A 25,322-nucleotide genomic window follows, 5' to 3' on the forward strand; every position below is an offset into this window, starting at 1 on the left:
AAGGAAGGAAGGAAGGAAGGAAGGAAGGAAGGAAAGAAAAAGAGCAGGGAGGAAGGAAGGAAGGGAAGGAAGGGCAGAAAGAAAGGAAGGAAGGAAAGAAAGAAGGGAAGAAAGAAAGAGAGAGAGGGGGAGGGAAGGAAGGGAAGAAAGAAAGAAAAAGAAAGGAAGGAAAGAAGGAAGGAAGAGAGAAAGGTGATCTTGGGAGAAGGGGAGATCTGAGGGAGGGAGAAGGGGGCACATGAGCCCATACTTGGCTTCCTCCAGGATTATGGGCAGAGCAGGGGAATTTTTTCTTGATTTCTAGGACCACAGTCAGGATCTGGAGAGCAAGGGCTAGGAACCCAGCCACATGGCTCTTCAAGCCTAGCCCACTCACTCTGGACCAGCATGGAGCTGTCACTGCCCAACTGAGTGACAAGCATTTTCCATACGTTTTCTCTGCTTAGACGCCTACCATGAGGTCTCCTCATCACCTCCCTAGCAGATGCCAACACCCCTGCCTTTGTGGAAAGGCCTCTAGCCATTGCTCCCCATTTCTTTTTGTCCTTTTCTCCACCATGTCATTCCTTCATGTCATTCCAGCTAATCAGCAGGGACTTTTTGAGCACCCAAAACGTGGGACTTCTTGAGTAACCCAAAACTTTACTCCCAGTGAGATGGGAGCCTCGGTAGGCTGGGAGCAGAGAGTGACATGACCTGGCTTCCCTCTTGAAAAGGTCACTTTGGCTGCTGTGTGAGGAGCAAATTGCTGGGCTCAAGGGCAGAAGCAGTTGCAATCACCCAAGCCAGGCTAGGGCTGCCGAAATAGCTGACGGCTAAGCGCGGTCTTGTCTGCATCTGGATGACCAGCTCCTGACTACTCGTGCCGTGCTCAGTGCCAGCTACGACAGGTGCTGGAGGATACCACAGAGAACAAACAGACCAAAATTCCTGTCCTCGTGAATTTATATTCTAACGGATAAGAAAGACAATAAATTAGAGAGAGATGTTAGTTACTAAAAAGTGCTAAGAAGAAAAAAGCAGGAAGGGGAATATGAATTATCCAGGAGCAGGGGTGAATGTTCCATATGGTGGCCCAAAAAAGCCTGCACTGAGAAGGTGAACATTTGAGTAAAGATCTCAAGGAAAAGGGGGAGCAATTTGGGAGCCAATGGATATCTGGGAGAAAAGATTTCCAGGCAGAGGGAACAGCCCACCAGGATCAAAGGCCCTGAGGGTGAGTGTGCCTGGTTTTCTTTTCATTTCTTTTCTTTTTTCTTTTTCTTTTTTGAGACAGGGTCTCACTCTCACCTTGTCACCCAGGTTGGAGTGCAGTGGTGCAATCACAGCTCACTGCAGCTTCGACCTCCTGGGCTATAGGTGTGCACCACCACGCCTGGCTAATCTGGCTAATTTTTTTTTTTTTTTTTTTTGTAGAGGCAGGGTCTCAGTATGTTGCCCGGGCTGCTCTCAAACTCCTGGGCTCAACTGATCCTCTGGCCTCGGCCTCCCATAGTGTTGAGATTACAGGTGTGAGCCACCGCATCTGGCCGTGTCTGCTGTTTTCAAAGGAAAGCAAGGATATCAGCATGGCTGGAAAGAAAGGAGGGGAGAGGACAGTGGCAGGGGATGTGGTCAGAGAGGTAATGTGAGGCCTGTGCAGAGAGGGCCTTTTAGGTCATTACAAGGGCTTGGCCTTTTATTCCCAGTGAGATGGGAGCCTTGGCAGGACGGGAGCAGAGAGTGACGTGACCTGGCTTCCCTCTTGAAAAGGCCACTTTGGCTACTGTGTGGGGAGCAAATTGCTGGGCTCAAGGGCAGAAGCAGTTGCAGTCACCCAAGTGAGAGATGATGGTGGCTTGGAACTGGTTGGTGACTGTGGTGGCAGTGAGAAGTGGTCAGGCTCTGGATATATTTTGAAGCTGTTAGAATTTGCTATTGGCCAAATGTGGGTGTATGGGAAAGAAAGGAACCAAGCATGTCCCCCCAAGGATTTAGGCCTGGACAACTCTAAGATTGGAGTTGCCATCAAGATGGGAAGGCTTCAGGAGGAGCTGGTTTTGGAGGTAGAATCAGAGTCCTCTCTTCTCCCTGTCCCCTCTTGAGGCCAAATCCACCTCCTCTAAGCTGCCTTCCCTGACTCTCCCCACGCAGTTCACTGCAGCCACTTTAATCATTTCCTAATGTTCAGGGCTGTCATTCATCATTGACCCATTGGTGTTTTCCAAGGATCCATCTCCAGTTGAACTTTTTCTCAAAACCCATCCCAGCTCTGTGCACACAGTGGGCTCTCAAAAATATTCGGTGAATGGCGATTGATTCAATGAATGAATGCGTGACTCAGAACAGATGTGTAGGGAACTGTAAACAGCAGTGACCTCTTAATACCCCGTGGCAAGACACAGTGCAGCTGGTGTGTGGAATGGAAGCCAAGCTTCTGGGATGGTGGCCCAGCAGCATCTTTTCTCCCTTCCCTGAAGCCCTGGGCCAGAGTGAGGCCAGTGGACCCTTGCCTTGCTCCTTTGAAGGAAGCTCCAGTTCTTCAGAGGAATGACCTTGGGGCATTCAGGGATGAGACCCTCTTCTGCCCCTAAATCTCTGCTCTGCCCAGAGGCATGGGGAGAGTTTCACCACACCTCTGCGAGGCAGGGGGAAAAGTGGGCAACGTATCCTCACAGCCCGGGCAGTAATCCCAGCTGGGACTTCAGCCCCATCCCCCTCTCCCCCTTGCTGAAAAAAAAGGAGACACTAGATACAGTGGTCCAATATGGCTGCTCTGGGTGGCTCACACCTCCAGGGCCTCATCCAGGAAGCCTTCCTAGATTGGTCCATTAGCCCAGCCACTGCCTTTGCTTCGCCAGGGCATTGGTAGTTGAGACATTTCTGTGGACACTGCAGGTCCCCGGCTCACCCTCTCTGGCCCCAGAAGATTCCCTGAGCTCAGTGTGGTTGGGGATTTTTCCTCTGGGCTACAGATCAGGTGTGTGGGCTCCAGAGAGAGATTCATTGTCTTCCTGTCTATTGGGGAAAACGAGGCAGAGAAATCTAGAGGCTGGGAGTGGAGCCAGAGGTCATGGGCCTCGGTCTGCCCTCTGGCTCAACTGGCTCGGGGGAGCTTCCAGAAGGGTGGAAATGCCGAGAAATTCTAAGCTACAACTCACATTCCTTGGAGCTCACAGCTGCCTGGACACAAATTCCTATGCCAACAGGGCATGGGTAGAGCAGGGATGAGCCTGCCTGTCGTGTGAAAGGACCAGGGCAGAAATGAGGTCCCTTAGAAGGAAAACAAGTCACCTCTAGTCACACAAGTAAACAAGACCAGAGCCTGAAGCCCATGTCCCCAGCTGGAGGCTGGGACTCCCCAGGCTGGGACGGGGACGGGGCACAGGCCCTCCTTTCAGAGGCAGGGCTTGGGGCTGTGTAGCCCTGGAGAGAGTGGAAACTGGTTGAAGGCTCCTGGGAGGGCCTGTTTCAGACCTGAGAGGGGAGGACAGGAGCTGGAATCCAAAAAACTGGCCCCTCCTTCAGTCAAGGGTTTCTCAGCTAGAAAGTCAGGGGCTAGGGAGGTCTGACTCAGGGCTGGGCTGTTGTTTCTCCCAAGCGTTCCGGCCCCCAGGCTAGAACACGGGACTTGTATTTCTCGTGACTGGTTTCTCAGCAGAGGAGCCCTGGCAGTGCACAATAAGGCATGGGGTTTCTCCTTCCTGTCCTTGGGGAGTGGGGTCCAGATCTCCAAGCATTGAGACCTCCCTTCTTTTAAAGCCAGAACTCCATGATCTCCTGCAGAGAAGCATATCTCTGACCTGATGACCTAAATGGCCTCCCAGGGAAGGACAGTCTCCCGGCCTCTGCTATCTGGCTGCCTTAGAGGCCAGTGCTGGCCAACACGCAGTACTCAAGCCCTTCCCCACTCTGGCTTCACCTGCTAGTAAACTTGCCCTCTAATGCTTTCCTCTAAATGCCCCTGGTCCAGGTCTGACCCCACCCCTGTACCTTTGCTTTGCTCTGCCCTTTTCCTGAATGCCTTCTGTTATATGAATTCAAATCCAATTCTCCCTTCAAGGCCCAGCTTCAGAGCCACCTCCTCCAGGAGGCCTTCTCAGACTACCCCATCGCACACTGCTCTGCCTTTCCTACCCACTGATTATAGTCAGGGGCCGTGTACCCACATTCTGCCTACTTATATCCTAGGGAGATATCCTCTCCTGCCAGCGGAATTGTAAGTGCCCTACATAGGTTAGTTAGTTAGTAAGGGCTCACTGATGCTTGCTGAACTGAAGGACAGGAGATCTTACAGTTACTAAACACCTCCTATTGCCAGGGACCTTCTTAGACATGTAATGTTCATCATTTCATAAAAGCCTTTGAAGCAGGGGCTATCATTATCTTCCTTTTACAGAGAAATACACTTGCCCAAGACCACACAGCAGGCTGCTGGTGAAATCAGAAATTGAATAAAGGTCTGTGTGTGTTCCACATCTTCCCATAACTTCATGCTATTACCATGCAGCTATTTCTAGAGGCTTGCTTAATATAATAACTGCATGTGATTCCAAGACATATAGAACCCAACAGCAGGAAAGTCTTGGATCCTGGCAGAGAAAGGGGGACTGGGCATTAGAAGGGGGAGTGAAGAATGGGAAGGAGGGCCCTGACTCTCCTGCCTGTCCTGCTGAGGAGCTCCTGTAACCCAGACACCTGCTGCACCTGAAGTCTGCATGGGTCTAGGACTGCAGTCACATTAAGACTGCCCCACAGAATCCTGGGAGTGAGAATGTGGCAGAGGAGAATCTTTCGGACAGAGCTGGTGGTCTGTAGCAACACCAGTTGCTTCATAGCTCAACCCCATGACTTATGTCCTGGGGTCTTGGTCACTTTCAGTGGACCTGACAGTCCCAGCAGGTCAGGATCTTCTGAGGACTTCCCTAATCTCAAGTCTTGGGAGTTCTGGGTTGTCTTCTTGATTTGCTATGTGACCTTAAGAGAATATGTACAGTTGGTCATCTAAGAAATTGGGTGGGGGTAGGAGCTAGAGAATCTCTGCTCCCTCTGCTCAGGGGCTTCTAGTAGGGAAGCGCAAAAGAACACCTAATCTAGGGTATTCTGTCTGAAACTGTACTCATTTAAAATCAGATCCCTGTGCTCTTCAGGCTAATAAAGAGCCCAGGATAAGAAGTCCAGATGTTTCCCATATGTGCTTTTCCTGTATGTTGCCATGGCAACTGTCCCATACACACCACTGGGGTGGATATTGCACACTGGGCCCCAGCAGAGCTCTGCACCACCCAGGTACATCGCCCTTAGACCATGACCCACCCAGATCCGTTGTCATGGCAACTGCAGGCCTGGGAGGGAGAACTCCAGGCAGGCAAAGGAAGGAGAGGGTAGGGTGTGTGCCTGTGGCTGTGCCCATGTGTTGGATGGGGACGAGCAAACTCCTTGTATCAGCATGTGTCCTTTGGGATGGGCAAATCTAGAGTTGAACTTGACCTGTCCCTGAAGAATTGGATGTTTTAAGGTCATTAAATCATAACACTAAGAGGGACCTTGGAGATAATCTTATTCTGCAGTAAATCCTCTTAATTCACTGTTGGCCACACAAACCCAAAAATCTGATGAGGAAAAGCACAAGGCCCAAACCTGTGGTGACTTTGTCAACAGTGATGACATCACTACCCTAGAACAGAATTTCTTAATCTATGTTCACAGACTGGATTCCGGGGGTTCACAGTACCAGCCATCAAACATAAGCCAAATACTGTGAATATGTCCATTTATCTGGGGGGATATATTGTAATATCAGCTAAATTCTTAAAGAGGTTCTTGACTCTAAAAAAGTAAAGACAACTGCAAAAGTAATGAGAAGCTTTTACCCATCTGAGTGTGAACCAGCTGGGACAGATGGTTTAAAGAAACCTGGCCTTCTTACTACCCTAGAGAGAAAGATATTCCCATTTTGTGGCTGCACTCATTTTCTCTGCTGGCACCTCTGTGCTTTATTAGAGTTTTGTTAGGTTTTTGAATAAGGCATTAAACCTAACAGAGGAATGCCGTGGACTCATATTTCAATGAATTTTAATAGAATAATCACTGGCAATTACTTGGAATATGAAAATTGCTCTGCAAATGTTAAGAGTATTCGTTGGTGTGATGGGTGGGAGTTCCAATGCCATGATGAGAACGTTGCCTTTCACAGGGCCTGATGTCATCACGAGGGGCTTGCCACCTCTGTGCTCCCTCCTGCCTGCATGCAACCTCAGATTCTTCAGCAGGAAGGATGCGGTGAGCTCATGAGGTCAGCTCTTGCCCCCGGACTGTGCCAGTGTTTATACGAACCTCAGGCTGCTCTCCTTCCACTTCCACTGGGGCTGAGCTCTCCTCCTGCCAGGAAGTTCTCTTATTTATCTGACCTCAGTCATTCATACCTCAGGACACTCTCATTTCCTTCTCCTGGAAGGATTTTCTTGAGAGAAGGGACAACTGAGCATTTCTCTGCTCTCCCCTCCTCCCTGGGCTCATCTGGTCTGGCGTGGATGGCCCCACACTTGCTGACCCTTCATAAGTTCTGACCTTTAATTATCTTCTGCTCCCTCTGAAGCCTGGGACTCCCACCACCCAGGAAGGCAGATTTTTTATTCCTTCCGCCCTTTTCAAGGATGAACATTGTGGCTGGGGTAATTCTCAGCATTTAATCTCTCTAGCTATTGTGTCTGTGTCACCTCACTCTCTTCAACTGCCTCTCCCTGGAGCTCCTTCTGTGTAAGCCTGCCCGCAGCCTTATAGTGGGGAGGGAAGTCTCTCACCAGGGGACCCTAATCCTCTTACAAAGGGGTTTGGGGGGGCATGGGATGGTGTGTTCCAGTTTCTGCCCATTCAGTAGTGCAGCAGGGAAACTTCAGCCTTGGCCGAGACTGGCGTGGAGCCAGCACTTCTTGAGATAAAGCCCCCTCTGCAGGCTCTCTGTCTGCCCTGGGCCTTCCCAGGGAGACCACAGTTCAGAGTTATAAGGAGGGCTGACCAATCTGCCCAGGCATGGGGCAAAGACCTGAGGGGCCAGATCTTCAGAGCTGCACTTGAGGTGAGGCTTACCTGGGTTGGCCAGAGAAGTAGGGAGCAGCAGCGGTGGAAGTTTAGCAATTAGTTCCGCCTCCCTTAGCTGAAATTTGTAACTGCTCCACAGCTCCCTGGATAACAACCTCTGAATTGTATGGAGTAGTCTGATCTGGAGAGATTCCTGTCAACCCGGCCACCTCTCCTTAAGTGTCCTTTTTCCCAGAACCTTTCCATGGCTCATAGACACATGGAGAACTAAACAAGCGGTTGGGATTTTCTAGGAGGAGCTGAAGCAGATCACTGCAGGTTGGAGAGTTGAATCTCTAAAAATCTGCTAAGAGGCTGCCAAGTCCAGGACAGACAGGTATTGGCTATAGGGGGTAATTCTCTAGGAAAACCACGGGGGAAAGTTTATCACCTTCCTCATCTATTCAAGCACTCAGGGCGAAGGGGGGTGGCCCACAGACTGCTGTTGCTTGTCGTCCCAGGAGTGTCATGAGGCCAAAGCTCTGCTCCTGCTCTTTAGGGTGGGAGACATATTCCAGAGCTGGGGCTTCTCCAGGGCCACCGTGTAGATCATGTACAGCTGCACAGGTTGTACAATGCACAGCTCTAGGCTACATCATAAAGGGCCCACAAGTGCAGAAGTCTTTGCCTATTTTGTCCACAAATGTATTCCAAGCTTCTAGAATAGCACCTGGAACATAGTAAGTGCTTTATAAAAAATTGGCAAATGGGCCAGGCACAGTGGCTCACACCTGTAATCCCAGCACTTTGGGAGGCCAAGGCGGGCGGATCATGAGGTCAGGAGATCGAGACCATCCTGGCTAACACGGTGAAACCCCGTCTCTACTAAAAATAAAAATTAAAAAAAATTATCCGGGCATGGTGGCGGGGCGCCTGTAGTCCCAGCTACCCAGGAGGGTTAGGTAGGAGAATGGCATCAACCCAGGAGGCGGAGCTTGCAGTGAGCTGAAATTGTGCCACTGCACTCCAGCTTGGGCGATAGAGCGAGACTCCGTCTCAAAAAAAAAAAAAATTAGCGAATGGATATGAATTTCCTCTGGAGTTGGGCAATGCAGAGGTCCTGGTTTTCTTGGTGCAGCAAGAAACAGAGATGCTGGGTCTTGCCAAGATTTCTTGATTTCTGGAACCACAATCAGGATCTGGAGAGCAAGGGATTTGTACTGTATGTGGAGCACTCATAGTTGCAAAAACCACATAGAATCACTCACACACCTTTTAGAGTGGGAGCGCCTGAGTCCAAGGTAGCCGTGGGGAAAAGAGGATCCAAGCTGACCAGCTTCTGCTATTCTTGCCACTCCACTGAAAAGGCTAACATTGGGTCAAATCCACTGCCTTGGGATAAATCCCCTTCCCAGCCAAATATTATCTTGAAAAGTCCATCTCCTCCCCCCGCCCCATACTCCTCTAAAGATATAGCATCCAGACCCCTGCAGTTTCTATTTCACACCCCTCCAGCAGGTACCTTGGATGACCTCACTTCTCTGGCCTCTTCCTTCATGGCCCCTCTCAGAGCCAGGCTGGTGATCCCACTGCCTCTCCTGGCCTCCCTGGGAGAACTCCGAGACTTGAGTCATCTTCCCCTCCAGTGAGGTCATGGAACGTATGGTTAAGAGCATGACCTCTGAAGACCAGCTGCATGGGTTCAAATCCTGGCTAGACCACCTTGTCTGTCCCAGTTTCCTCATCTGCAAAGTGAGTGTGGTAATAATATCACTTGCCTCAATAACAAATAACACCAAACACATATTGAGCAGTTCTTATGTACCAGCCATTCTCCTAAGCGCTTTACCAATATCCATGCATTTAATCCTCACAAAACCCTATGAGGAAAGCACTGTTATCATCCTTGATTACAATCAAGGACATGGGGGCACAGAGTGACTAAATAAGTTCCCCAAGGCTGCACAGCTAACAAGTGAGGAAGCTGTGATGCAAGGCAAGTAGGGAGTTAGATTCCAAACCTCGTGCAGTTGTTAGAAGGATTAAAGGTGCTTATGACAATGCCTGCTTCACAGTAAGCCCCGGTAAGTGTCGGCTGCTGCTACTAGAGCTGTTATGACCTCCCGTCCCAGTTCTTGGAAGCCTACCAGGTCCTAGATTGCTGCTTTGTTTATCCAACAGGGTCTCCAGAGACCCTCGCACTCCCGAGCCACCTCTGCCCCGCAACAGCACCAACCTGCTGAAACTCTGAGAACACGGCTAATATCATCTGCCCCTGAACTCCTGAACTTGTTCTACTTTCTAGTCAATTGTCTGCATGTCTTCTCTCCACGGATGGCTGGGACATAAGGCTCATCTTGGCCTGGAGGTCCCCAGAGGGCAAAGAACACAGCGGTGTGAACTCAGCATGAAATGACATAGGTTTGGAGTGACAGGGATGCCAGTGGCAGCTTGGGACCTGCTCAGATTGAGGGAGATGTGAGCAGGGACTGTGGCTCACTGATCCCATTTCCTTCCTCATTGCTTGGCAGAGGCTAAGGGAGACTGAGTTGAACTTGGACAGTGTGTGACTGAGTGAGTACAGGGCACATGTACAAACATTGGTGGGCGGCAGATGGGAAGGCAGGGAGTAAGAGAAGAGTGTGGCCTTTTGACAAGCCTGGGATGGAATCCTGGCACAGCCTCCTAGCTGGATGTCCTCAGACAGGTTTTATATAACCTCTCTGAGCCTGACTTTCCTATTCATAACACAGAGTAATAATAACACCTTCAAAGGATTGTATAAGGTATTCACAAAGACTTTACATAAAGCACTTGGCACTATGCCCTGCACATAGTAGGGTGTTCAACAAATGATAGTCATTCTTACGATTTAGTTCTTTTTAGTTTTTAAAGAGTCAGAAAGCAGTGGTCCTGGTTTAGTTCACCTGCTAACTTCCTATGCAGTCCTGAGCAAGTCACTTCTCTTCTCTGAGTCTCTTCTCTCCTCCATCGAAAATGAGGCCAAATTTGCGAGATCTATGAAGTTTGTCAGAGCTTTGACTTCCTGTGTTCTTTGATGCAAGTCATTTGTAGTCCAGGAATACTTGGATTTAGCTTGAAACCCCCAGAACAAACTCCTCTCCCAAAGAGTAGTTACCATTCCTTGCTCCTGCCCCGGGCATGCTAGCTTTGCAAGTTTCCTTAGAATGAAGACTCTATTCCTGCTCTATTTAAAATCCACAAGGCATGAAAAACTTCACTGTGGCTTAAAGATGGAGCCAACTCAACAAGGGAGAAGAAAGAGGAAGAAAAGGAAAACAGCCCTAGTATGAAGCCAAACTCCACACTGCCCCACCCATTCTTTCTATATATCAACCCTCGTGTGAGAAAGAGGCAGGGAGGAGGCTCTCTCTGGCTTGTTCCCGATGACACATGCTATGATGAGAAAAAGATCCCTTCATTGTGGGTCCACTTAGTGCTCATTCAAACACGCCACAAAGTGGAAGTCATTAAGGAATCTGCATAAGCCTTGGGGCGACCTTTCCCAGTCCTCCTGCACACAGCCTCACACACGTGGGCACGCGGTAATGTCCGCCTTGGCTTCTCTTGGCTGTCCAAATTAAGATCTGATGGTGGTCTGTGCACTACCCGGTGCTCACTGCGCCCAAAGGGAGAGTGAGCAGATGGGACCCGTGCTGGGCTATCACCAACAGACTCAGATGGGCCAGGGAGGGTCAGGGCACGTGTGCAAACATCAGTGGGCTGGGCATTTCCACACTTGCCCTAGGGCAGAGGCAGAAGGAGCAGCTGCTGGTGGATGGCCTTCAGGACATATGAAGAACATCCCCAATGCCCCAGGTTGGAGGCAAGTCATCGTGGGATTCTGCTCCTGCTATATAAATACTAGAAAGCCTTGTTTGGACTCTATGCCCAGAGTCCAGGCAGATTAAGTAAGAAAGTGGTACAAGGCTGAGAAAGCTCTTTGGCATTCTCCTACTCCCCTCAGAGACTCTGCACTCACCCCCCAAACCCATTCAGTGAACTTGGAGGCCAGAGAGGAACATATTGGGAAAGGAGTAGAGAAAGACTGGTTGGTCTTTCTCAGCTGGTAGAGAAGAAACGGGCTCATAGATGATAAATTTTAGAGCTCTGCAACCATTTACATTGAATTCCTTACTCATTCATTCAAATCATTCCTTCACCAAAATGCTGACCACCAGGCACTCTGCTAGGTGATGCGGGGGCAAGATGAGTTCATGTTCAGGAAGGGAAGATACATGAGCATCAAAAAAAGCCCCCAAACCCCCAGCCATCTACAAATTGATATGGAAATAACATGATCAATAACTGTGAAATAACTATGCTGGATTCTGTGAATTATATAAATATTTGATGGAGTACTCTCCAAAGCACCCAATTCTCCTTCTATAAAATGGGATAATAAGCTCAGTGCCTTCCTCATGCCATGGGGCCTAGCGAGGGAGGCAGGACGGACTGGTTGCCTTGTCAACTCCTATAGGGGCAGGTCACTGGGCACAGCTTCTGGGATCCCAACAGAATCTCTAGATAAGTCTCACTGGAGTGAATCCCTGGGCTGTGAACGTCTTGAAGGCAGGTCAAAGTCTTATTTGTCTTTTACCCCCGTGTCAAGCACAGTGTTCAGCACAAGGCAAACACTCACTGATGGTTTGTAGATTGAATGAAGGAATACATGAATGAATGAGTCATGTCATGCCCCAAGTGACTTTGGGAGTGAGAGGGCAAGGCATAAAATGAAACCCTTCAGTTGCCTCCTCTCTTCCTCTCTTCTCTGTTTTCTTCAAGCTCAGAAGAGCACAGCCTCTTCCACAAGGCAGGCAAATCCCAAATCTCTCTCCCCATCCAACCCATCAAAGAGCTCGGCGTATCCTCGGCAGAGATGGGTCACCATGACAACTAGCTAGCACCAGAGCAGAGGCAGTGCTGTGAACCCTGCTCCCCTTCCCTAGGAGCCTTGGAGAAAACCAGTGTTTCTCACTTTTTTGGTAAAGCTCTCCTCCAAAGGTTCCCCGGCATTCTGTCCCCCTAGAGGAACCCAACCATGATCTAGCAGACAGTTTCACATCTAACCAGTGAGGGTGGTCTTCCAGCTGACAAGCCTGGGGGATTCCTAATGCTAGTCTGAAGCAGACGTTAAAAGTAAAAGTCCTCTCATCAACTCATCGGATAATAATCATGAACAAGCGCTGGGTTAGGTGCATGGAGATCATTAGGCTCTAACAATGTGGCATCCACATGAGGAAGCCATTACGCTAACAAAACTGCAAATGTAAAAATAGAGCTCCACATAGTTTCCTGGTTACCACATTCTAATTCTGATGACTTTTCAGTGCCAGAGAAATTTGGTTTCTTTTTGTCCCCTGCCATGCCCTGGTTCTCCTGCATGTATACTTATTGTGGGAGGAGATGGCTTGTTTTGCAAATGTCCAATCCTTAACCCATAACCCTTCTCCACAAGGCTTGTCATGGAAGAATGAGTGCTGCTGCTGTTTCTAGGGTTGCAGTGGCTCCAAGATCACTGCTATAGACCAGGCCTAGGAAGGGCTCAAAAGGTCCCGGCTCCCAGGCCAAGAAGGGAAATCCGGTCACCTGCCCAGCAGGGCACAGAGAATACAGAAGCAGTACACCATCCTGTTCAATGATCTCAGGGTCGGGCTGTGTTCTAAGCCCCAGTTTTGCCCCGCTGGAGCAGGGCACTGAGACAAAGCTGAGAGACAAACCCTCTGGACAATCTCAGGTTTGTGAAAAGGAAATTCATTACTTTATTGAGGCAAGTTTCCCTTTGTCTGGGAAATAAAGGATTGACCTGGTTCCCTGCAGTGTGCAGCCTCGTGTACCCCTGGTGTGAATCACAGCCATCCTCTAGACACTTTTTTAATGTTGTAAGAAAATCAACACACGTTCCTAAGTGCTGCTGTTTTGAATCTGACCCACTTAGGGCCTGACCAATGGTACCTAAGACACTCACTCATCCATGCATCATTCATTTATTCAGAGACACTGAGCACCTGAGGATGCACCCGGGACCGTCAGTCCCTCTGCCCTTATGGAATATTGCTGTATTTGAGATTTAGGGATCTTCCTGGTGAATCTCACATTCCCGAGGCTCAGGTGATATGTCATGACTACAGGGTGACATGGGAAAGGGGACATGTGTGGGAGTGGCCTGTTAAAAGTGGTTCTGGGAGGGGAAGCATTGTCAGGCAGCAAGCCAAATGGCTCTGGCCTGCCTCCCTAATTCCAGCACCTTCATTTTTCAACCTGGGCACCACTCAGAACTTGGCTTTCACTCCCAGCTTGTTACTTTTGTGTCACGACTTCTCACATGACACACACAGGCAGTGACTCCCACAGCCTGGGCATCAGATAAACATGGCACCCCCTGGCCACTTCCCTATGCTGCCCCTGAAGGGCTCCTGGGTTTGATGGAACAATCCTGGGTTAAGTCAAGCATGATGAAAACTCAAAGTGCAATTCACAGGTTGATGTTTCCTTGTCAAGAGATGGACCCATCCAGTCTAAGTCACTTCTTCTTCCATGTGGGTAGTCCTAGCGCAGTGGCCTCCCGACCCTAGGAGGAAGTCTCCCCCAGAGCACTTACCCATGCAGGAGAAGCTCTCCTCAGTCTCATGGAGGGGCTCAGTGTAGCCATCAAGGGCCCAGCTGCCCTGGGAGAGGGGGCCAGGTTTCTGGTCAGTTTGCAACCTGTGGGACCAAGAAAGGGTAATCACTCATGGTAGAGGTTTCCTGGTCTCTAAGCCCCTCCATGGGGCTAAGAAAACCCTCTTAGAACTTGGTTCTTCTTCTCTGATAGTGCCCTGCACCACTCAGGGCCAGTCCCTCCCTGATGGGTATGTGCACACGCCTGCCCTCCAGCAGGCAGCAGGCCTTCTGCGCAAAGCTGCGCCAGACAGGGAGCCCCAGAGGACACTGGGATGCCCGATGCTTGTCACCCCTTGCCGTTCTACAATCTATCCATTTCCCAGGAACGTTATCACTTATAGGGCAGAGGGATACCCTAGCAACTCCAGGCCTTGGCTCCTTTGGCTTGCCATGATCCTTGCCCTCAGGATGAGCAGTATGTACAGCCCTGTACATACACACAGGGAAGAGCTCCCTCTGAAGCTGAAGTCACTGATTCCTGGCAGCACAGGGGGCACACAGGCTTTGGGCTTGCTCGTAGTCCAGGCAGCTGGTAGGTCAGGAAAGAAGGAGGAGTAGGCTCAGCTGCAATCACAGTGACTCTCGGGAGGACAAGTCTCTTGCTGGGCCCGTTGTGGTAGCAGGAAGGAAGGGTGAGGTCTCTGGGCACCAGCTCCCAAGTGCACACAGACCTCTGAGCACAACCTCAACCGTACAGTTGCTCCCAGGAACAAAGGCTGTGGGAGCTTTCATTATAGGCAATTACCCTAGGCTCTGGGAGCTGGCCCGCCCACCCATCCGCCCGCTGTCTCCAGTTAAATGGAGCCTTTGGCAGCTTGGCAGGAGGGGGAGGGGAGGGCTGTGCAGGAAGGAGGGGAAATTGAAGGGCTGGGCCATGGAATCCTGAGAGTCTCCAGTGCCACTGAGACTGTCTTTCTCTCTCTCCAGTTTTCACTTTTTTCAGTGCCTAGATGGCCAGGACTCTGGGCTCAATTTTGCCATTAACTCACTGTGTAACCTGGAGTAGATCTCTTCTCCTCTCTGGGTCTGGCTTCCATCGTGGGGTGAAAAGATGCCCCCCCAAGGCTGGGATCAGTTTTACAGTCTAGAGTTGTGAGGTGTTTGCTGCTTCTGCTCAGCTTTTTCTAAGCTATTTAAAGCGTGCTGAGCTCTTTTGCATCTCAGGTCCCTCAGGTGAATGCTGGGTGTAAGGCAGGGTGGGGTGTCCTTAGAGAAAGCAGGAAGCCTCATCCTGGTCCCTGGGGATGTTTGGTATGATGGGGACAATCACCATGTACTACTGTCTCTCTGTCTTTTTTTTTTTTTTTTTTGACACAGGGTCTCACTGTGTCACTCAGGCTGGAGTGCAGTGGTGTGATCAAGGCTCACTACAGCCTTGATTCCCTGAGCTTAAGTGATCCTCTCACCTCAGCCTCCCAAGTAGCTGGGACTACAGGCTCAAGCCACCACGCCCAGCTGATTTTCATATTTTTTGTAGAGATGGGGTTTTGCCATGTCGCCCAGGCTGATCTCGAACTCTTGAGCTCGGGATCTGCTCACCTCAGCCTCCCAAAGTGCTGGAATTACAGGTGTGACCCACTGCACCGGGCTCTTACTGTCAATTAAATGTCTGTCCAAGTACATGAGTGCCAAGGGGATAAAGAAAGACTGGGGTTGGTTGGTTTCTTGGAAGAGATTAGAATGGACCTGGGATTTTGAAGCAGAGGATGCAACATATTGGTGAGAAAGTAACAGAACATTCTACTGGGGAGAGGGAATTTTATATAACATGTCAACTGTTTCATTGATTAACATCATATATGTAAAGAGCTAAGCACAGGGTCTGGGCCAGAGCAGGTATGCAATAACCAGCGTTAAAAATAGGAATAGGCAGCCAGGTGTGGTGGCTCATTTCCATAATCCCAGTACTTGAGGTGGGGGTGCTGAGGCGGGCACATCACTTGAGGTCAGGAGTTCGAGACCAGCCTGGCAAAGACGGTGAAACCCCACCTCTACTAAAAATACAAAAATTAGCCGGGCTTGGTGGTGCATGCCTGTAATCTCAGCTACTCTGGAGGCTGAGGCAGGAGAATCACTTGAACCAGGGAGCTGGAGGTTGCAGTGAGCTGAGATCGTGCCACTGCACTCCAGCCTGGGCGACAGAGTAAGACTCAATTTCAAAAAAAAAGAAAAAAGAAAAGTAGGAATAGGCCAGGGTGGTGGCCCACAACTGTTAATCCCAGAGCTGTGGAAGGCCGAGGCAGGGGGATCATTTGAGCCCAAAAGTTTGAGGTTACAGTGAGCTATGATTGTGCCATTGCACTCCAGCCTGGAGGGCAGAGCAAGACTGTCTCCAATAAATAAATTAAAAACTAAAAATTAAAAAAGGAATAGTTACAGTCATGATTATTGCTGCCATTAATATGATGCAAGAGCGAGTGAGGTTGCATCAGTCATATGGGCCAGAAACTCCAATAGCAGAAACATTGAGGACAGCAGCCTTTATCTCTAATCTCAGTCAGCTCTGTATTTTTATCCACATCTTCCTCTACCTCTCTAAACACAGCCAGGTCTCCATGTCCACCCTCACTTCTCAACCTGAATGGACAGCACTGTGTATTCTAGAAGTCAGGCAGAGGTGGAATCAGAGAGAAGAAAATTGCAGTAGTGACACCAGTAATCCTACGCTTCTTATACCATTAACCATACTTCCAATTGAAGTCTGACCCAAGGCCCACCCAATGCAGGAAGAAGAGAACTGTTGGGGATTAGGGAGGTGGTGGAGGGTGCATTGGCAGTTGGGAAAAGTCAGGAAGGGCTGCGGTGAAGCTGCTGTGGCTCTTTTCCAGGATAGCAGAGAGGGATGAGGTTGAGGATGTGATGGAATTAGATGTGTGAGACCAGGGTCTTCTGAGAGCAGACGGGGCATTGCACCTTCTCTGGGTCCAAAGGGAGGTGGTGGATGACAGGAGATAAGCTTCACTGAGAAGGCCACACCCAGGCCCTTGAAAAGAAAGGGCTGTGGAGGATGGGGCAGGGGAGAAGATGGCTACAGGATTCGTTCCCTGGAGAAGCAGGTCAGTCATGACCAGGCTGGAGATGGCGAGGGAAACAGGTGACCTCTGCTTCTGCATTCCACTGGGGCTTTGCAGAAGACCGAGATCCTGGGGCGGGTGGCAGGGAGGGAGGAGAGATTTCCATGAAAACACAATGTCTGTGGATTCTAGGGAGCAGATGGCACCTCCTTGGCTATGAAGCTCGGAAGGGTGGCCCAGCCTGGCCCTTGGCAGAGCTGCCATGGCAGCAACTCTAGGCCCTGCAGACTGTGCTAGGTGCCTGCCCATTGGCCTGTAGCATCTTGGAGGGTCCTCGGTCTTAATCTAACTCCTGCTTATGCCATGACCTTCTCTCCAACCCTAATCCAGAGCCTAAAAGTGGCAGGGTCTAGGAGGTGGGGTGGTGTCACACATTTCCATTTCTGTTTAAAATGCAAACATGCAACAAATGTTTGCTGGAGGAATGAAACATGGTTCTGTTTAAGCTGCATTAAAATATTTGGATGAATAATTCTGACCTCTTTGGAAAATGTCAGGTTCCGAATATACCAGGGGACTTGTAAGGTAGATACTGTAAAATCTTAAACAATTTAATGCCTAGACACTTTTTCCCAAAGAATGAATTCAAAATGAAGGGAATCAGGTAGGAGAAGAAAGCCAAAGAGTCACCAGGGAAACATTTTACTAATTGGAAAAAGGCCACTCAAAGGAAGGCCTGCCCTGCATTTCTGCTTCTTGAGTTCTCTCATCGGCTGCAGAATCAAAGTGAAGAAAGTCACAAGGGACATAAGTGAGTTGCCCCTTAGGAAAAGAAGCATCGGTGCACTTTGCAGGCAGTACAGTCAGGCAGAAGATATGCTTTGAGAGCCAGGGGTCACCCTGGTAAGAGCTCCCTTTGGCTATGGAGTCAGTTAGAATTCTTGCAATAACGGGGAGTTCACTGCCTTGCAGTCAATTTGTAATCCTCTCTAGTTTTTGGAAAGTTCTTCATCTTGAGACTCAGATCTGTCTTGAACTAACTTCTAACCACCATGGTGATGAGTCAGGTCTTTGGAGCTGCACCAAGTAAATCTAATTCATCTTACAACATGACAGCCCTTCAAATATTTGAAAACAGTGCTCAGACCCTCTCTAAGCCTTCCCTTTCCAAAGCAAACTTCTTCAGTTCCTTTCATCATCCTATAACACCTTTTTTGATCCCCCAACAACACGTCAGTCTTGCTCTACATGTGTTTTTGTGTGTCGATGTCCTTTTAAAATGTGGTGTTCACAACTGAATGTAACAGTCTAAATGAAGCCTAAACACCTGCAGAGTGTATTGGGACCACTCACTTCCTTGTCCTGAACTCCAAAGGCCTAGTCCTGTAATATTAAATTGCATTCAATTTTTCAGAGATTAAGATACACAAGTTGCCTTCTACTGAAGGTTAAAGCTCCTAGTGGTTCTCTACCCCCACCTCCAGCCGCTTTGATGCCTCAGAGGTCCCTGGTGTGTAGGGGATGATGTACAAGCTTTTCTACACCCAAAATATAAGTGAGAGTTTCTCCTTCCATTAGGATAGGGCAAAAAATACAGGAAGTTAGTTTAGTCAGGAAGATACTTAATTTGCATTTGTAATTGCAAATTGTAATTCGCCCCCTTCCCTCCCTGCCTGCTCCCCAGCTCACCTGTACTGGAAGGGAGCCACCGTGGCTGTGACTGGCTGACTCTGTTGATGGAGCGAGGAGAAGCTAATGGCCCCTGGAGAGGGAGAGGGGCGCTTGCCCTGCGCTGGGCTGCAGACTGGCGAGGAAGCCCATGAAGCTGCCCGCTCATCAGGCTCCAAAGACCTGGGGGTCCCAGAACTTTTGTAGTTTATATCTCTTTGGTCTTTTCCTGGGCCGCTGGGAGGCTTCCGAACTTCTGGTATTTGAGTTTCTGCGTGAAAGCTCGTCCGAGAAGGGCTTCTGCCCCGGGTCTGGCAGACTGGAGTCCCTTCCTGGGCTTTCTTCTTCTTTCCCTGGGTGCTTTGTCTCTCCCCAATTCTTCCGGATCCAGCCCGGCTGGAGAGGACTGCTTTCGGGGTTGTCCTGGGACTATTCCATGGGGAGCTGGAGGAGCCTTCCCCATCCTCGGCTGACTCCCTCACAGATCCAGCAAACTTGGGAGAGCCTCTCCCCCGGGAGGCCCTAGGAGAGGAGTTTCTAGAAGGACCTGCAGCCTTTCCCAGTCTGGGGGAGGCCGCTCTCTGTGGGCTCAGGGCCAGGCCGGTCTGGCGCGGCCGCAGCTGGGGAGAAGCACCCGGTGTAGGAATCCTGGTCTGGGAAGAGGCACGAGGCACCGGGATGGAGGAGGCGTAGTGAGGGCGGCTGGCGGGATTCACATTGGCCATCCCATTCATGGTCTGCAAGGCTGGAAGGGTGGGCTACTGTCCTGCAGGGAGGGAGGGCAAAAAAAGACCGTCAGGCACATCTCCCGAGCTTCCATCCCTGAGTGTAGAAAGAGGATGTTGGGGTCTGTGGGGAGGCTCGAGCACGCAGACTGGGCACTGGCACTCCTGGTTCGCATTGTGACTGGGTCACTGGCTACCTGCTGGACTCTGGGCAAATCCCTTTTCCTCTCTGCTCTGAAAAGCTGTTATGAGGCTCATCTGCAAGCAATATGGGAAAGTGCTTTGTGAATTGCAATGTGCTGTACAAATGGACTTTCTTTGACTCTGTTCCTGTTCACTGATCGGGGACAGACTCTCCTCATAGCTCCTCCCCCTCGGGCCTTTCCTAGTACCCCAAGTCTAGAATGTCCTCCACACTAAACAAATTTCCTCACGCTCTCAGCCTCTGCCTGCATGTTCCTTCCACTCATCACTGCAGCTGACCCCTGGCTCTCCTCCTAGGACACTCTCCAGTGCAGTGCAACCTTCTTCCACATGCTGTTAGGCCCCAGGGGTGGGAGGGCCAATCACAATCCCCCCAGATCATAAACTTGTAAACTGGCAAATGCTGCCCCTTGAGGCTCCTGCCATTCCCTGGACCCTCCCTACTGTCCCCACCCCCATAGTCACTGGGCATTTGGCACTTGGCTCACAGTCTTCCTCTCTAGCCCATTCCCTACTCACCTCCCTCCCTGGCAAAACTGACCTCTGCACATCCTGCCACCCTGGTCTGAAAGAAACTGAGTGTCCCACGTTTGGTTCAAGGCAGTTCCTTGTGCAGGCCCTGTCAACAGCACTTGATCTCCTCTCTTCCAGACCTTGACTCACTAATTATCCCCTTCTGCCTTCACCTGCTTCCCCTCCTAGCCATGTTAATTAATGAATTAATCACTTCCATTTCAAAGGGAATTTAAAGCAGTTTATAAAGATACATACAATCAATTCCAGATAGATTAAAGAGTTAAAGGTTAAAAAATGAAGCCATAAAAAAATTTTTAGAACACATGCATGAATGTTTCCATAATTTTGTTGTGGGAGAGGCCTTTCAAAGTACCACATCAAAGGAAGAAATCATAAAGTGATAAAGTGCACTCACTGATAGATGTGAGTGCATAAAAATTAAAATCTCTATATAGGCAAAAAACCTTTTCAAAAGGTTCGAGACATCAATAAACTATAAAAATACTTGCAACAGGCCAGGCTCGGTGACTCACGCCTGTAATCGCTGCACTTTGGGAGGCCAAGTGGGTGGATAACCTGAAGTCAGGAGTTGGAGACCAGCCTGGCCAACATGATGAAACCCCATCTCTACTAAAAATACAAAAATTAGCCAGGCATGGTGGTGTGCATCTGTAATCCCAGCTACTCGGGAGGTTGAAGCAGGAGATTCGCTTGAACCTGTGAGGTGGAGGTTGCAGTGAGCTGAGATTGCACCACTGCACTCCAGCCTGGGCAACAAGAGCAAAACTCTGTCTCAAAAGAAAAAAAAATACTTGCAACTAGTATGAAAAACAAGGAATTAATACCTTTAAATATACGGAGCTCTACCAAATCAATATTTAAAAGGAAACACCCTGTAGAATAAAGGGCAGGCGGGGCACAGTGGCTCACACCAGTAATCCTAGCACTTTGGGAGGCCAAGGCGGGAGGATCCCTTGAGTCCAGGAGTTTGACACCAGCCTGGGCAACATGGTGAAACCTTATCTCCACAAAAAATAAAAAACAAAAAAATCAAAATTAGCTGGGTGTGGTCATGTGTGCCTGTAGTCCCACTACTTGGGAGGCTGAAGGAGGAAGATCGCTTGAGCCTGGGAGGTGGATGTTGCAGTGAGCTGAGATCATGCCACTGCACTCCAGCCTAGGTGACAGAGTGAGACCCTGTGAACAAGAAAACTGCAAAAGAATAAATACAACTGGCCAAAACAAAACAAAAACCAAAGACTTTATTAGAAATTGAAGAGATGCAAATTAAATAAGTTACCATTTGTTGCTATCAAATGTACTATATCATAGAAAATTAAAATATCCAGTGTTGGTAAGAGTATATGCTATGAGGCTGGGTGCGGTGGCTCACACCTGTAATCCCAGCAGTTTGGGAGGCTGAGGCGGGCGGATCAGCTGAGGTCAGGAGTTTGAGACCAGCCTGACCAACATGGCAAAACCTCATCTCTACTAAAAATACACACACACACACTAAATAACTGGGCGTGGTGGCACATGCCTGTAGTCCCAGCTACTCAAAAAACTGAGGCAGGAGAATTGCTTGAACCTGGGAGGCAGAGGTTGCAGTGCACCGAGATTGCACCACTGCGCTCCAGCCTGAACAAGAGAGCGAAACCGTCTCAAAAAAAATAAATAAATAAAAGTATATGGCCCCCCATACACTGCTGTGGGAACAATGCCAAATCTAAAAATGTATGCTAGGAAAATGATTACGGATGGGAGCAATCATTGTACATATTTTCATTGTGTACAATGAAAATACTCAGTTTGATTCTCAAAGGGTGAATTGGCATTGGATGAAGACGAAGACAAAAGACATCCTGGACAGAAGAGACCACCAAAGCATGGCCGATTTCCTTGAGATCCCTGAGATTCCCCCTTTCATATTGTGGAGAAAGCTGTAAGCAACCACACAGAATTGTTTATGGCTGTTGCTGACCTTTCCCTGACCTTTGACTCTGTGGTCTGGGACCAGTTACAGACTAAGCTATAAGAAGTCAATGTAGACCCTTAAGCACTGATGGATTTCTAAAACTCCAGTTTGAAGTGACCATGACAGCCAGGGCTTATTGGATTGCTCTGCAATAAATGAAATAATTTCCACAAGAAATTATTCTACAAGGGAAGTGCTATGACCCCCTCATCCTTTTCTCTAATTTGCACTTTAACGATTTGATACCGTTATTTGGTGAGCTAAAGCAACCTCATCCTACCCAGCAGAAGAAGGGCGGCAAAGCCATGTGTGCCCAGGGAATTACCACCAGCTCGCCTCTGCTTCTCCAGTGGCTGCCCATGGCCTAGGCCTGGAGGGCCACACCCAGGGCTTGCCTGCCTCCTGCCTCTTCCTCATCTAGCTCATGCCATTCCCTGCCCACCCACCAGGACACAGACTGGGAGACCCTGTGAGTCACCCTCTACTTGGCCACAGTCTCCCATGAAGGGCAGTCGCCCTATCCAGCCCCCAGCCCCAGCATGCCAAGCACAACCCCACAGAAGAGACAGAAAAGGACTTTCATAAAGGAAACTTAGAGAGTGAAAGCAGGTACTACTACTGCAGCCGTGAGAATCTGGGTAAATTATTCAACCTCTCCATGTCCAGTCTGCAAAATGAGGACAGGACAAAATCTAGGAACTGCAGTTAGATGGAGAAGCAAGTACTCTTTAAGACCAGAAGAGAGCACCATGCTTAATCCTGGCTTCAGGCCAGTAGTCAGAATTCTTTCCCAGTAGAGATGAGAGTGGATTGACTTTGTTACCCTCCTTCTATCTAGCCACCCCTCTACTGGTCAGTCATGTGCATCTGTGACAATGCCAAGCAGGATCAGAGGTAAAGTGTGGACCTGCTCAGAGACTCATGTGGGCCCCAAGCTGCTGACCTTGGCCTGTAACACCGAAATAGGCTGTACACTGACTGTATAGCTAACCAGCTTGCTACCCATGAGAAGGGCCTTAGACCACTGACCCATTGCAGCCACACCCTTGAGATTTCAGCATTCCCAGGTTCAATTCCCTGCACTGACAATGTGCCACATGGCCCTTGTGCTTCTGCCCTCTGCTACAATCCCCACCAAATCCCAGTGTGGGGACCAAAGCCAATTATACACCCTAGACTGTCCCTTCTGGTAGCTACATTGGTGAGAGAATCCAGAACTAAATCTCAACTCTACCTTCATCTCTCCTGGGAGTCCCTCCCCAACTCAGGTTGTGTTGTCCAATAACCACCCCCCACCAAGAGCCCAACTCACCTACATTGTCCTCCATGCATCCCTGGGCTCCCAGCCCCTTAGCTCAGACTTCCCCCAGGCCCTGTGGCTAGGGCTGGCTGGATTTCCAGCTAAGAGAGCCCTAAGGCTGAGGAGGCTGCGTCTCCCTCACTTGCTAATGGAGCAGACGCAGTTGCTGCTTTTCCTGGATCATCATTTTTTCAAAAGCTCGATGGGAGGAGGATTTAAAACATTCCCATGGTAGGTCACAAGGGCCCTACCCCTCCCTCTCCACTGCAATTGGGGCCCTGCTCTCTCCTCCTTCTGCAACTTGATAGCCCTCACCTAGACTGGGAGGAGGATGCACATGGGATGTGACAACCATTGCCCCAGATGGGAGCCTGGGAGGATCAGACCATCTTTGGGGTGGTGGAGGAGGGCTTCCCAAACAGTGAGTTATTTTAGCCTGGGTGGGCAAGGGGTCATGAAGGAGCTTTCCTGGTTTGCCTTCGGGGTGAGAACCCACAGGTACTCAGCATCTTTAAGGACACCTGGCAGATGCTTCTGCCCTAGACAGAGTAACAGTCCCCTGTATTGAGACATCATTTCTAGTTCTTAGTAACAACCTTACAAAGTAAGCTTTAGTACCCCTTTCACAGGTAAAGAAAATGAGGTGGAGAAGGTTAAGTGAGCTGCCCAAGGACACACACAGCTAAAAAGTGGCAGAGTGGTGTGACTCAAATGCAGATGGACAGGACTCTGAGGCTCAAGGGTGGATCCCCTTGGCCACACCTGCTGAGAGCATATCCACGCTCTGCCTACACGCCCCCAACCTCCATGATCAACTCTGACTGGAGTTGCTCTGATTGGAGCTTGGGGCCTTCCAGAGATAGAGTTGGGGGTGGGCAGGGGGGATCCAATTTACAGGGCGGAAACCAGAAGAGAAGAAAATCAGTCATAGGCAGCTCTGGGGGAGGCCTCTCTTCCCTCTCTTACTCTCCCAACATGCTGGAGATCTAGCTAGCTTTCCCCAACCACCTTATATGCTGTTTGCCTTTGGTGGTACTGGGGGTCAGTGTGGTACTGGGGCATTGCCCATGTGAGACTGTAGGCAACATGCATGGTAGGGGGAGAAGATAGGCCTCATCCAGCCCAGCTGCAGGTTTAATATCCCTAGTTAGTGGCAAGTGGCACGCCTGGGTTGGGGTGGGGATTGAGGAGGAAGACCGGAATTTCAGGTCTCTGGCAGCAGGGGTGGGGTGGCTGGGGAGGGAAGGGGAGAGAATACACATGGGGAGTGGGATTTGAGCTGAGGCCCGTGGACAAGGATGCCTCCAAAGCTGAAAGGTGAGGCCTCTGCACAGGTCATCTCTCCTAGGACCTAGACATGCCTGCTGGCTACAGCACCGTTTACATTCTTAATGGACCAAATGATTTGGGAGACATCATGCTTGCTCTGAAGCTCTGTTTCCCTTCCTCTGAAATGAGGGCAACTTTTTCTGCCCCATCTCACTTTCTACTGCCTCATATTCTGTCTGAGCAGACTGAATAAAATAATGTTGGGAAAATGTTTGGTCTCTTGAGATGCATAAGGTTAACTACAATGGCCCTCATCTCCTGGATCTCAGTGTTAGACAAAAATGTGTCTGAGAAGCAGGACAATCTACGTCTCTTTCATTTTATTTGTTCTTGAGACAGGGTCCAGACTGGAGAGCAGTGGTGCAATAATAGCTCACTGCAGTCTCAATCTCCTGGGCTTAAGTGATCCTCCCACCTCAGCCTCTTGAGTAGCTGAAACCATAAGGACGCACACCACCACACTGGGCTAGTTTTTTTTTTTCATTTTTATTTTTAGTAGAGATGAGGTCTTGCTATGTTTCCCTGGCTGGTCTCAAACTCCTGAGTTCAAGTGATCCTCCTGCCTCCTTGGCCTCCTGGGATTACAGGCATGAGCTCCCGTGCCCAGCTTATGTCTCTTAAACAAGGGTCTGCTCAAGCCGAAGAGCTTGGCTATCAGTATCAGTCATCCTTTGTGATAACTTTGCAATGTGTCTGGGGAGTCTCAAGGGCAGAAGTTTGCGGATAGAGCTGGAGGTACAAGCAAGGAGAGTGTTTCTTTCTTATGGGAGAGTGTGTGTGTGTGTGTGTGTGTGTGTGTGTGTGTGAGAGAGAGAGAGAGAGATTGGGGTATCTTATCAGATCCTCCACCTCCAAACATGCTCTCTGTGTTCTTTCTCCTTCTAAGTGCCCTGATCTGAAATTTCACT

The 25,322-nt window shown here is 49.6% G+C and overlaps 1 protein-coding gene across 1 annotated transcript in view; it reads right to left on the reverse strand.

Moving 5' to 3' along the window:
* The window catches only part of LOC105547151 (uncharacterized protein ENSP00000471857), a 24,063-nt gene extending 4,937 nt beyond the window's left edge, over positions 1-19,126 (reverse strand). The window contains exons 1-3 of the mRNA XM_011990606.1: positions 18,387-19,126; positions 13,591-13,725; positions 12,610-12,727 (exon numbers count right to left, since the gene is read on the reverse strand). Of these exons, the coding sequence (XP_011845996.1) occupies positions 12,610-12,727; positions 13,591-13,725; positions 18,387-19,099 (966 nt within the window). The 5' untranslated portion in view covers positions 19,100-19,126. The remainder of the gene's footprint in view (positions 1-12,609; positions 12,728-13,590; positions 13,726-18,386) is intronic.
* Between the last annotated feature and the right edge of the window lie 6,196 nt (positions 19,127-25,322).

This window comes from Mandrillus leucophaeus, unplaced genomic scaffold, assembly GCF_000951045.1.
Source record: "Mandrillus leucophaeus isolate KB7577 unplaced genomic scaffold, Mleu.le_1.0 Scaffold38, whole genome shotgun sequence".
In the NCBI taxonomy this organism is placed as follows: domain Eukaryota; kingdom Metazoa; phylum Chordata; class Mammalia; order Primates; family Cercopithecidae; genus Mandrillus; species Mandrillus leucophaeus.